The sequence below is a fragment of the Manis pentadactyla genome, chromosome 18 (assembly GCF_030020395.1).
Source record: "Manis pentadactyla isolate mManPen7 chromosome 18, mManPen7.hap1, whole genome shotgun sequence".
NCBI lineage: Eukaryota > Metazoa > Chordata > Mammalia > Pholidota > Manidae > Manis > Manis pentadactyla.
Window position 1 is genome coordinate 27,294,918 of NC_080036.1, and position 12,683 is coordinate 27,307,600.

Here is a 12,683-nt window from a genome sequence, read left to right on the forward strand (position 1 = left end):
ATCCGTTTCACAGACAGCCTAAGGCAGATAACAGGGACTCTTATATGGGAGATAGAAACACTTTTTGAAACTGTGGTGTGTTACTGGTGTCCTTAACATTAATGTTTATATCATTGATAGGTAAGCATAAGGGTTCCTCCCAGTTTATTTGTGTGTATTTAAGTGACCTGCTCCTAGAGTTTACCCTTGATGAATTTTTGAGTGGCCTCTCCAGGCCATCTTGCTTCAGATTAAAATGCCATCCTCCTAGCTTTGTCAAGTATTTCTGGACTCCAGCTGTTTTTCCTAGCTTTGAGTGTAGATGGTCACAGCTCTCATGCTCTAGAGTCAGGAAGATAATTTAAAATAAGCAAGCAAATTAGTAAAATACTCAGAAGAAGAATGAAATCTGTGATTGAAAAGTTTCTCTACTTGAGGTTAAGCTGAATACAAGGCAGCAAAAAGGTCCAAAGTGAGGAAAATCATCACAACCTTGGGATATATCAAGAGGACCAGGACCTTCATTAGCCAACCTCTTACTTTAGGATTATGTCTATTTTACAATGAGTAAAACTTCTAATTTAAGTGATGTGGGCCTTCCTCGTGTTCCTGAAAACCTGGATTTAACATTGAATCTGCAAGAGTAAATGGTCTTAATGTACCATGTGAGTATAATATTTAAGGAAATCCCATTAGCAAATCTGAATACAGTAGTCAGTCTGTAGGCAGTTTTCTTCAGCAACTTCTGTTTCAGGTATCTTCTCCCAGATATGGCATTTATTAGTGATAATATTTAGCCTTTTCTTTATGCCCTCAGAAGTGACCAAAGTTCGAAGAAATCTCTTCAACCAGGAAATGATTTCTCCTTCAAAGAGATCGGTAAAGCGGGGGTTTCCTAGAAGCCATTCTGTGTCAGCTGTGGAAGGTCTGGAGTGTAAACTTGACAACCTCAAGAGGCCCAAAGGTACTGCCTCAGGGTAGCCAGGAGAGGGGGCAGTTCTTGGATCCGAACCAGTTCCCACAGTCTTCTTTGTCACACACCATTTTGTGAGACATCGCTCCCCCTGGGGATAACAATGAATATCTGGTAAAACCCTAGCTCAGATTAATGTCAACTTAATTTCAGTGGCATTAAAAAATTTGGCTCCTATAAAGTTCTATTTCCTGCCTACCTCATCCATTGTGCTATACTGTCATACAAATTACATCTTTATACATTGTATGCCCATCAACACTAATTTATAATTATTGGTCTTATCTTTTAACTCAGGAGAAAAAAAGTTACAAACAATAAATAGTTCTACTGTCTTTTATATTTATTTATGTGGTTACCTTTACCAGTGCTCTTTTAATTTCCAGTGTGGATTTGTGTTACTCTAGTGCCCCCTTCCTTGCTGCTTAAAGGATTCTCTTCATTTAGGGCAGGTCTGCTAGTTACAGATTCTCTGTGTTTTATTTTTGGGGTTTTTGTTTGTTTTTAATCTGGGAATGTGCTGATTTCTTCTTAAGTTTTGAACAGTAATTTTGCTGGGTGTAGAATTCTTGGTTGAGTCTTTTCTCTTTCAGCACTTTGAATACATTGTCACATTCCCATTTTGTCCTTTGTTTCTGATTAGAAACCAGCTGCTGTTCTTGTAGACGGTCCCTTATACATGATCAATCTGTTGCTTTCCAGATTCTTTCTCTCTGACTTCTGACAGTTTGGTTAGGTTTTATATAGGAGTGGATCTCTTTGACTTTATACTTCTTGGGTTTTATTGAACTTCTTGGATGTGATGTCTTTCATCAAACTTGGCAAGTTTTCATCCAGTATTTCTTCACATGCTATTTCTGCACCTTCCTTCCCTCTTTATCTGGACCCGGCAGGTGCATGCCGTCATGCTCGGTGCTATCCCACAGGTGTCTGAGACTGTTTTTCTTCATTTTTTTCTTTCTGTCCATCAGACTGGATAATCTCAATTAGTCCATCATCAAATGTGTTGATTCCTTCTTCTGTCACCTCATATCTGTTGCTAAACCCCTCAAATTAATTTTTCACTTTAGAAATTGTACTACTCAACTTCAGAATTTCTGTTTGGTCCTTTTTTATAATTTCTGTCCCTTAATTGACGTTTGCTATTTGGCAAGTCATCAGACTCAGGTTTTCATCTGGTTCTTTAGACACAGTTCTCTTTAGTTCTTTGAGTGTATGTTTCAAATGGCCTCTTTAAAGTCTTGGTCTAATAGATCCAATATCTGGACTTGCTTGGGGACAGTTTGTACTGCCTTTTTTCCCCCTGTATATGGACCATACTTCTTATTTCTTTGTATTTTTTAATGTATTTTGTTGACAACTGGGTGTTTTAAAGAATATGAAGCAATTCTGATAATCAGGGGTCTTCCTGCCTTACCAGGACTTGTTACTGTTATTGTTTTGTTTGTTTAGTGACTTTCCTGAACTAATTCTAAAGTCTACATTCCGTCATGTGGCTACCGAAATCCCTGCTCGGTTGGCTGAGCGGTCAGCTAATGATCAGACAGAGGTTTCCTTAAATGCCTGGAACCAGTAGGTTTCTCAGCCTTTGCTGAGCGGCCCTCTGTTGGCTCATTCCTACAGACTCAGCCAGGCAGCTCACAACTCCTCCTGCTTTTCCAGAGCCTCGGGATCGGCCGTAGGCGCCAGGGTCAGGCCTTCTCAGGTCTGTCCTGGGCGTGCACACAGCCCTACATTGCACGGACTTGTAGGTTCCCAGGAATACGTTGGAAGTTTGTGGAGTCCTCTGTGGACACCTCATTCTGTTTTCCCTTTTAAACTTCTGGTTAGCTTGTTGTTTGCCCCAGCTGTTATCACTGATTCTGGCAACTGTGATGTTTGCAGTTGCTGCTGATGGTTTTCAGTAAGTGTTCCCTGGGAAAGGATTGTTCGCACTGGGTGAGTTCTAAGGTCAAATAGAGACAGCCCTTGTGAGCTGGGTTTTCCGGGGAATTGACCTCACATAATGACGTTGGGAAAGAGGCTTTGGAGGAGGGTTGGTCCCATTAGACCCCATCCCAGAGGCTCCTGGGCTGATGGTTTTCACAGTGACCCCTGGCTCTTGGTTCGCTAAGCTGCAGGGCTGGAGAAGGGGGCCGGAACTGGGGCAAGTTAAAGTTCCACAAAGCTCACTATGCCAAGATCAGCTGTTTTTCTTGAATACATATTTCTTGGATTGTTGCTAGCTGGTTAGTTTCCAGATTTCTAAAGTTGATTTTGACCATTTTTGCCAGTGTTCCCATTCCTTCTGTGGAGTTTTTTCAGAGGTCCTCAACTCCACATTCCTGCCAACACCACTCCTCTTTCTAGCCATTTTGAACTCCCATTAAACCAGTTCTTCCATGAGGAGCTTGGCTGTATGCTGTCCTGAGGACACTATGGCAGTTAGACTTTTCTTACTATTAAATTTCTTAACATTTGAAATGTTTGCATGGCTTACCAGCATTTTCACATACTTTCCTTCATTTAATCCTAAATATAAGCACCACCAACTAGATGGATCGACGTGTCAGCCCTAGTGAGCACTTTTCATTTCTTCAGGATTGCTTATTAGATTATAATTTATATTTTACATGGGCTTATTTATTTAATCCGTGCTAATGCTGATAAACTGTTGTTTCATGTTAATTGAGTCCTGTGGTTAGATCTTAGTCCAAAGACCATTAAGACCCACTCCAGCTTAAGTAGTAAGCCATATATAAGTTCAAACTGCTTATTGATAAAGTTAAATGAAAGATACGCTGTTTGCATTTTAGGTTACCACAAACTGTTGACTAAAAGTGTGGCCGAGACTCCAATACATAAGCAAATCTCCAGAAGGCTGCTTCATAGACAAATCAAGGGCAGGTGAGTGAGCCCCTTGTCCAGCTGCTTCGTTTGTACCCACACGGCCTTCCTGGTGACCTTTGGGCTGCTGGTTCCCTTCCTGTGACCTTCGTGACACAAGTCTTAATTGTGTTACTTATAATCAAAGAGCATGATATAAACTCTGAGGGCTGGAGAATCATACAGGATGTATTCTTTGTCAGGCGTCTTTTGCCTGGCGTGGCTGATATTTAGGCCTACTGGTGTGTATATTCATAATTGATCCCTCTTTAGTGCTGAGTGGTATTCCACTGAATGGGTTTTCCACATTTTCTAAATCCATTTATTCCTAGGAGTTTTCATTCCTACTTAGGGGCAAGGCTTGGAAGTCTGGTGTCCCAGCTTGGCCTCTGCTGGTGGGGCCATAGTTTTCCATGGCAATTGGTTGGAGTAGGCCACGAAGTATCAGAAAGTTTCTGTTTTGCTAGGCTTGCCCCTTGCCTGGTGCTTTGGCTAGAGAGAGCTGGCTGTCCGGGAGGCATCGTTTTGTCTCTGCCTCTTGAACTGTTCTGGTTGTCACCGTCTCCAGCATCCACTGTGGGATCCGTGAGGCAAAAAGGAGACCCCAGGAGCCCACAGCCCTGTCTCCTCTGGCCCCTCTTCTCTCTACCTTTTAGTCTTCATAAGTTCACTTCATATGTAACATTCAGAGTTTTTTTAGTTCAGGAAGAATAGAGACAAGGGTGTCTACTCAGTCTTATTAAGGCTCCATCTTAATATTATTTGTGTATGGATTGGATTTTGCACACAATTTATAGGATAAATTGCAAAAAGTGAAAGGGTGGGTTAAAGGCATATGTACTTTTAATTTTTCTGTTGTAAAACTGCTTTCCAAAAAAAGTTCTAACCATTTCACTCTCGACAGCGTATGAGAAAGCTTGCTGACAGTGGTGCTGTCAAACCCTGTGTTACTTACTCTGTGAGGTGAGAAGCTCTATCCCCCTTTCACATGCATTAAGTACTAATGATACATATAATCCTTCTGCTTGTCCTTCTTTAAGGTCCTCTGATCCTGGTCCTGATATTGATGTTGTTGAAGAGTCCCCGGAGAAAGGAGATGGTATTAACTATACATTTTTTTGTTTTGGGATTTGGGGATTTTAAAATTTTATCTCATGTCTACAAAAACCTTCCTGTCCTTGAGTGTATCACTTAGCATACCCTAAGATACCTTACAGACACTGGGACAGCTCTGGGCCCACGGTGTACACCAGTAAATAACACTGAATTTAACTGAGAGAATTTCTGGAGAAGAAATATTTTTACCAACAGAGGTGGAATTCAGAGTGAGAGCTAAACCACTGTGTAATATAAAGTGCTGTCTGTGTGATGAGGAAGTGTTTCCAAAAACTAACTTATTTTTTTAATTGCTCAAGTAATTTTTGTTTATTGTAGAAAAATCAAAGTATAGAGAAGCCAAATTTTTAATAATCACTTGGAAATCCCATAACTCAGAGATACTCTGTTGACATTTTAGCTTTAATAATACTTACAGGTGTTATATCTGTACAAGTATATAAACTGTACATATGAAAACGGCAATTTTTGGTTTTTTACAAAAATCACTATGCTGTGACTTTTTTAAATATACAATCCTTTTTTTAACTGAACATCATGCTTAAAGGCAGCAGTTTATGAGACTTCTGAAGGTAACAGCCTAGTGAGTCAGAGGGTTTTGGTACCTTGTGGGAGCCGTGGAAAGGCGCATCTCAGAGACACTGTGAGTTTGGTTCCCGACCATTGCAACAAAGCAGATATCACAATAAAGGGAGTTGAATGTTTTGGTTTCCCAGTGATTGAAAGAGAGTTACATTTACCCTTTATATGCTGTAGTCTGTTAAGTGTGCAGCAGCGTCATGTCTAAGAAAACAACTTCGTACACACCTTAATTAAAAAGTGGCTATTCCTTTCCCTTGAACACTTAGAGGCCATTGTAGGGTTATTATTAATTGGTCTAATTTCAGTTTTGTTGTGTCTCAGGGAAGAGGGAGGCTGAAGAGAGAGAGAGAGAGAGAGACAGGGAACCAGCTGGTTGGTAGAGCAGTCAGAACACATGCATAATTTATCAACTAAGTTCTCCGTCCTATATGGTCATGGTTCATGGCACCCAAAAACAATTACAATAGTAAACATCAAAGATCACTGCTCACAGGTCACCATAATAATATAATAGTAGTGAAAAGTTTGAAATATTGTGAGAATTACCAAAATGTAATGTAGAGACACAAAGTGAGCAAATGCTGTTGGAAAAATGGCACCAAATAGACTTGCCTGATGCAGGGTTGCCCCAAACCCTCAATTTGTAAAAGATACATTATCTGCAAAGCTCAGTAAAATGAATTCGATCTGTGTCGTATGCCTCTGTGTTACAACACTCCAGAAGTCTCAAAGCCAACAGCTTGCCAAATTTCCATCTTCTAAGTGGTATTACATAAATTTTACCCATTTCATACATGGGAAAATGTCAGGCTTGCATTTCTCCCTGATTACAAACTGTGATTCTGGTTTTATAGAAATAAGTTTAAGACGAAGTCCTCGAATCAAGCAGTTGTCACTCAGCAGGACAAGTTCTGGTTCCTTCTATTCTGCATCTCAGCCAAAGTCTCGAAGCGTGCAGAGGGCTCACTCACTCCAGCAAGACAAGTCAGGTAATGTGCTTGTCCACCTGTCTTCAGAAGTCCATGCATGCTGACTCCATGGGAAGTATTTTTGAGAAAAGAAGTATGAAATTTGACATTTTCTTTCTTGACCTTGGGGACATAGAAAAGGTTTGCATATTTGAGGTTTAGGACAATGACCAGATGAACAACCCGTGGCCTTCATTATCAGTCATTTTTGGGATTCTGCTGCTGGTCATCCACACCAGTCTTATAGGTAATTCATTTAAGAGGAAATTACCCATAATTTTCACCGTATGTTTATATCCTACACACAAGTATCCTAGGTGAAAGGAGATGTCTGTTGTGTGTCCTTCATTCTTTTATACATCATTAGCTTGGATCATCAGGTAATGTGTTTTTGTATTTACAAATTAGATGGGTTTAGTCGTCTACGTTTCCTAGCACAGGGCTGGGGTTACTATGCAGTCTTGCTAAACCTCAGGAAAGTAGCAGTCATTGCAGCTGCTGACATGATTAGGTGAGTTCCCCACCCCGGTTGCTTTCTCAAGTTATTGTCTCATACGGACTGAGTGTTTCATTAGTATTGGGAGGGCGGGAGTTGAGAAAATATAAATATTGTCACTGTTTTTGACTTGCAGGCCAAAGAGACAATCCTCCAATCCAAAGTATTCGTTCTCCCAAAAGGCTTCTTTTCGGGGCAGTGACTGAGATGATCAGTCCCTCAGAGAAGGGCTCAGCTCGAATTAAAAGGCCTTCAAGAAACACATTGTGTTCTGAGATACCACCAGCTTCTCAGGTATTAAATCCCTATAGTGTTTAAAATAGTATAGTCTTGGCAAACATAGAGACATGACCAAGGAAACACACTCAACCACTTAGGGAAGAAAAAGCAGGTGATCTGTAGATAACAATAGAGATTTGAGGTGGTTGGGGTGGACCGGAGGAATGATTATTGGGTATCTGGGGACGCAAGGCAGCTGAGTTGGCTGGGGCCAGGGTGGAGGGGAGAAAACAAGTAAACGCTTCATGCGTTCTCTTGGTTTCAGGCACCGTTTACATCATATGCTACATATGCATCTCTGAAATGCGCAGTAATCATTCGTCTGTTTCTGTCACATTGCTCACTCGATCCCTTCACCCATGTTGGAAACATGGGAGTCATCTTTGACGTCTTCCCCTCCCAGGCATAGCCAATCAATCCATCCTGCCGATTTTATTTACACACCCTTGTCTTATGTCCATTCCCTCTTCTCCGCCCCTGCAGTTCCTGTCCTAGCTCAGTTCTGCCTCAAACATCTCAGCAGCCTTTTCCCTCTCACACACGCCCTGCCACAGAGGTCAGAGCGGTCTTTCTAACCAGGTGACATCACATTGCTTGAAGCTCTAGATTCTTTGTCTGTTAAAGCAGTTTTCTAAGTTTTCCTGAAGTAGAACTCTTGTGTTCAAAAGTTGTAATTTTTGTTTGAAAACCTAACCAACTGCTTAGAGGTTGGGGGAGGATACTGAGTGTGGATACAATACAAGCTGTGTTGGAAGCCGCAGATGAACAGGGGCGGCCTCCTCCCTGCACAGGCCGTGGCGGCCTGGTCGCTGCTGCCCGGCTGGCTGCAGCCCTCGCCTCTCTGCCTCACGCTGCGTTTCCCGGCAACGTCAGGCTGCACCGCCGGGCCATACACACTGCTGCTTTGCACACTTGTACCTTCACTCTGTTGTTTTCATGCCTCAAGTTCCCTCTCCCCCACAGTCACCTGTTGCCACCTTTATTTATGACCTGCCTCGACATTCCTGCCCCTCCTCCTGCCAGCTGGGTCAGGCAGGCAGCCCTCCCTTTCGCCGCCATGTTGCCCCATGCCTGTCCCTGTCATCGTACTGGCCGTATACTGCAGTATCATGTCTAGACCCCACTGAACATGACATGCCAGCTAGACCAGGAGTTCTTTGAGATGATCAAAGGTTGTAGAAATGATGGGTGTCTGACCCCCTTGCCCGTGGGAGCACTTCACTGCATTTTTACAAGGAAGGGAGGTGTTCTGTTGGGGAGTGTCGTTTCTGAGATACTACCTTTGTTGCTGTGCCTTAGGTAGCCACATATTCCATGTTCCATTCCCCTTCTCTCTCTCATGCACGTGTGTGCGCACACACACACGCAAAACTCTGCCTGGCACATAGTAGGTGCTTAGTAAGCACATGTTGAATGCAAGTGCATAGCAGATGTGACACCTAGAATTATTTGTCTTAGGAGAACCAATAAGACTGGAAACAGTGCCTGGTGCTATAAAAAATGGACAAGTAAAATCTGGGTCTTGTTTTGGAAGTGGAGTCATGTCACTATTTGAAATCCAACTTAAGATCATTCATTTGGCTGACTATACATCTCCCAGGTGTCTTTCTAATCATCTTAGAGATTACTAAAACACGTAGAGAATGAATATGAGTTATGATATCCAAGTACTGAAATAAGCATTGTTCTTTACAGACTCCTAAGAAGTGTTGCTGGAAATCTCCAAGCTCTTCTAAAGCTACACCAGGAAGGTTCCCTCAACCACAAACCCCATTGTGCACCCCTGAAAGGCTGCAAAAGTCTCCTGCAGAAATGACCCCTGCCAAACAGGTCTTTTCTAAGGAGTCCTTAAAAGAGGATTCCTCACGTGGCTGGGATTCACCATCTCAACCAAAAGTCACTCCGGAGAAAGGACACTCCGCAGCAGGAGGAGGGGCCTCTCCTTTTGAACAGAAGATACCAGGAACTCCCGAAAGGCCACGTGGTCAGCCATGTGGATTTCTGCAGAATTCTACTTGGCCGCCCCCAGTGAATTCCAGTTCAGAAAGCACTTCCTGTCCAGCAGCCCTGATTCTGTCGGCTGCCCGGGCCAGAAGTCAGCACCTGGCTGCCATCAGATACTCTCTCAGGACGCCCCCGAGAGCAGCAGCCCTGGGGGTGCAAAGAGAAACTGCCTTCACAGACACGCCTCCGAATGAAAACCACCAATGCCCCCACCCCCGCGGAGCGTCTCCAACAGAGAAGCCAGCGCAGACACAGAAGGATAAAGCTGTCAAAACCCCGAAGAGACCAAGGGACACGAGGACTTCTTCCCCACCTATTTCCCAAAAGAAACCTTTTCCTCTGCCTTTATGTGGTACTTCCCAGAGGAGTCCACTTAGGAAATTTTCGGTAGAAGCTCCTGCCCCTGGGGAACTGGACTGGAAAGAGCCCCAGGAACCGCCCAGTACGGCCACCTCTCTCCCCGGCTCCGCACCCCCAGCCCCACCCCCAGTCCCACAGATGGCTCCGTCTGACGCTGCCGCCCCCCTGCCCCCTTCTAGAATTGGGAAAAGGCACAGAAAGACCTCCAGTCCTGGAACAAACTTGCTGGAGTGGCAGCCTTACGCCTGTGCCGCCCCTAGGGCTGCCGTAGCTGACAGCCCAGCCACCATCGCAGATGCCGGACAGGCCCGGAAGGAAGGGACGCCCTCTCCTCAGTCTTCTCCTGAAGGACACAGTCTCCCTGGGCCTGGCTTCGGGAGCGCCTGGCACCTGGCCTCGCCTTTGCTGATTCCGGGTGCCACGGAGCATCTCACCCTGCTGGATGAAGCTGAGCCCCGGGGCCGCGGAGACTCGCAAAGTAACGTTTCACCGCCGGAAGACGGTGAGGGGTCAAGGGTGGTGGTTGCCGATGAGGACTCTTCTGTGTCCAGCCCCGGGAGCCCTCCGTCTCCCGCCTCCGGGCCCAGCCTTCCCCCGACACCTTCCTACGACCTGCGCTGCACCGCAGACAGAGGGCAGCGCCGGGCGGCCGCGCCGCTGGAGAGCCCGCCCGCTTCAGGCTGGCCTCCCACAGCCCCTGCCAGCCCGCAGGCCTATGAAGTTGAGCTGGAGATGCAAGCCTCCGGCCTTCCCAAGCTGCGAATCAAGAAGCTGGACCCCAGCTCTGTGTCAGAAGCCGGGCCTCTCAGGAGGGGGGAGAGCCCCCTCGCTGGTCCCAGCTTGCCCAGGGGCAGCAGGTCCTCGGGCAAACCTGAAACCTACGTGTCGCCCCCCTGCCTTCGCCCCTCGCACAGCACCCCTGGCAAGAATGCGGGACAAACCTACATCTGCCAGTCCTGGACCCCCACCCGCTGTCCCCCCAGTACCCCATCTCCATTTAAAATAGACATTGGAGTTCCTTGGACACCATCCCCCAAGCACAGCGGGAAGACCACTCCCGACAGGATTAAAGACTGGCCTCGGAGAAAGAGGGCGGCGGGCTGCAGCCTCGGCACCTCCGCCGGGAGGGGCGAAGCCAGCGCAGACCCCCCGGAGGGCGCGCCACCCGAGCCAGAGGGCAAGGAGCGAAGCCTGGGGCCCGGCCTCAGCAAGCCCCTCGTCCTGGGCGATTTTGAGCTCGAGGGAGTGTGTCAGCTGCCAGACCAGTCGCCCCCTAGGGACAGTGGGCCTAAGGCCGAGGAGGCCATCTCCTGGGGACAGTTTGGGCTGGGAAGGAAGAGGCTCCTTTCTGCCAAGGAGAGAGCTGAGCATCAAACCAAAAGAGTCTGTGACAAGCAAAGAGAAGACTCAGACTCTCCAGGCGCCAGTGCACCGGGGCCCTCCTCCAGCGGGGACGACGACGTATTTGTCCCAGGTGAGTGTGGCCACACAGTTCCTGCGGTGGGGGGGGGGGCTGTGCATTCAGGCTCGAGGCCCTGGGCTGCGCTGACCACGTGCCGTCTCCTAGGTTCCCCCCCGGCCCCCGGCTGGGCTGTGCGGACCTGCCTCTCTGCCAGCGGTCTCCGGGCCCTGACCCAGTCGCCTATGCTGTTCCGGGGGAAGACGCCCCCTCGGTGTAAGGACAGCGGAGGTAATGTGCTCTCACAGGTCCTGAAGACCGGCCGGGGTCAGACTTCCCTCCTTCGGGTGATGGCTCAGGGGTGCCGGGCAGCTGAATTTGGGAGGAGTCACAGCGAATGCCCAGGCACGGGACAAACGGTTTGTCCCCACAGTGTCCCGGGTCTTCCCGGAGTCGCTCCACATTAGAACCCCACTGTGTATTTGAACAGAAACTCCCTTAAAATCCTACCAAATACTTGAGCTTCTTAGTGACAGAAGTGGACCAAAACAACCCTGCGCCTCTGTAGTCCCTAGAGTCTGAGGACAGTGTTCTGAGCAGCACGAGGTGGTACGTTTGCGGCCAGCCGCTTCCCGTGCATTCGGTCTGCTGACCAACTGCCTGCCTGCAGTGATCAGCCGTCACTGAGGCGCCCCGTCCAGCGGCCCCGCCCGGCAGGAGCTGGATGGAGCCTGTGAGCTGCCCCGGAGGCAAGGCTGCCCTCTGGGGCTGGAACTGAAGAGGATGCGGCCGGTGGGGCCCCTTCCCGCGACCGCACTGTAAATCACTCCAAGTACATAAAGCCCCGGAGTCTGGGACAGAGAATGTACACTGCCGAACTGAGGGAAGTCAGACAGCGGCGCCCGGCGCTTTCAGTTAAGGGGGGGCCTGTACATCATGCCGTCCTGGTTTGCAGGGGGAGAGCCCCAGGGAGCCGTGGTGGTTACCGTCTCTCTTCACGCGTAACCCGCGGCCAGGCAAGCCTGTTTTCTCTCGTTCCCTCCTCAGCTTCCTCCCATTTTCCAGGTGAGGACACAGATGCTCTCCCCCTGACGGCAGAGGAATCTCCTTTCAGCCGAGCATTCGCCAGGAGGCGCCCCATCAGCAGAACTTACACACGGAAGAAGCCGATGAGCTAGTTAGGGGGACTTCTAACTACAACACTAGCGCGCTTATCGAGCCACCGCCTTCCCTGGACAGAAGGGCTCGAGAGCGGTTTTCTCCGGATGTGTTAGGAATTCCAGACACACATCACACAGGAATTCTTGGCACAGAGACTCAGTTCATCTGAGCACCTGCTGATCAGCACCGTATGGAACCCTGAGCTTGCTGCCCCGAGACACAGGGGGCTTCGTGGAACTAAGGCACATCAGAAGATGAAGGTGCCGTCAGCCAGGTCCCCAGGGGCATAAAGCAGCCTCTTCTGCTGGGGGCAGCGATCAGGCTGTCATTAGAATGCCTTAGGGTTTTCAGAGGCCCCTCATGGACTCCATGCTCCCAGACCCTGTCCAAACCCACCACACCGGCCCCATTAGGGAGCTGGTGCTGTAACTCAGTCGCAGCCTGGAAGTCAGGAGCCGGAGGAGGAATGTGAGCCCGGGATCCCTGTCCAGCCCCACCCTC

At 47.7% G+C, this 12,683-nt stretch overlaps 1 protein-coding gene across 1 annotated transcript in view; it reads left to right on the forward strand.

The window, feature by feature from the left end:
• Positions 1-12,421, forward strand: part of TICRR (TOPBP1 interacting checkpoint and replication regulator) — a 34,797-nt gene extending 22,376 nt beyond the window's left edge. The window contains exons 15-22 of the mRNA XM_036931857.2: positions 797-943; positions 3,748-3,838; positions 4,858-4,916; positions 6,370-6,504; positions 7,116-7,273; positions 8,954-11,096; positions 11,190-11,312; positions 12,087-12,421. Coding sequence (XP_036787752.2) covers positions 797-943; positions 3,748-3,838; positions 4,858-4,916; positions 6,370-6,504; positions 7,116-7,273; positions 8,954-11,096; positions 11,190-11,312; positions 12,087-12,199 — 2,969 coding nt within the window. The 3' untranslated portion in view covers positions 12,200-12,421. The remainder of the gene's footprint in view (positions 1-796; positions 944-3,747; positions 3,839-4,857; positions 4,917-6,369; positions 6,505-7,115; positions 7,274-8,953; positions 11,097-11,189; positions 11,313-12,086) is intronic.
• Positions 12,422-12,683: the final 262 nt, after the last annotated feature.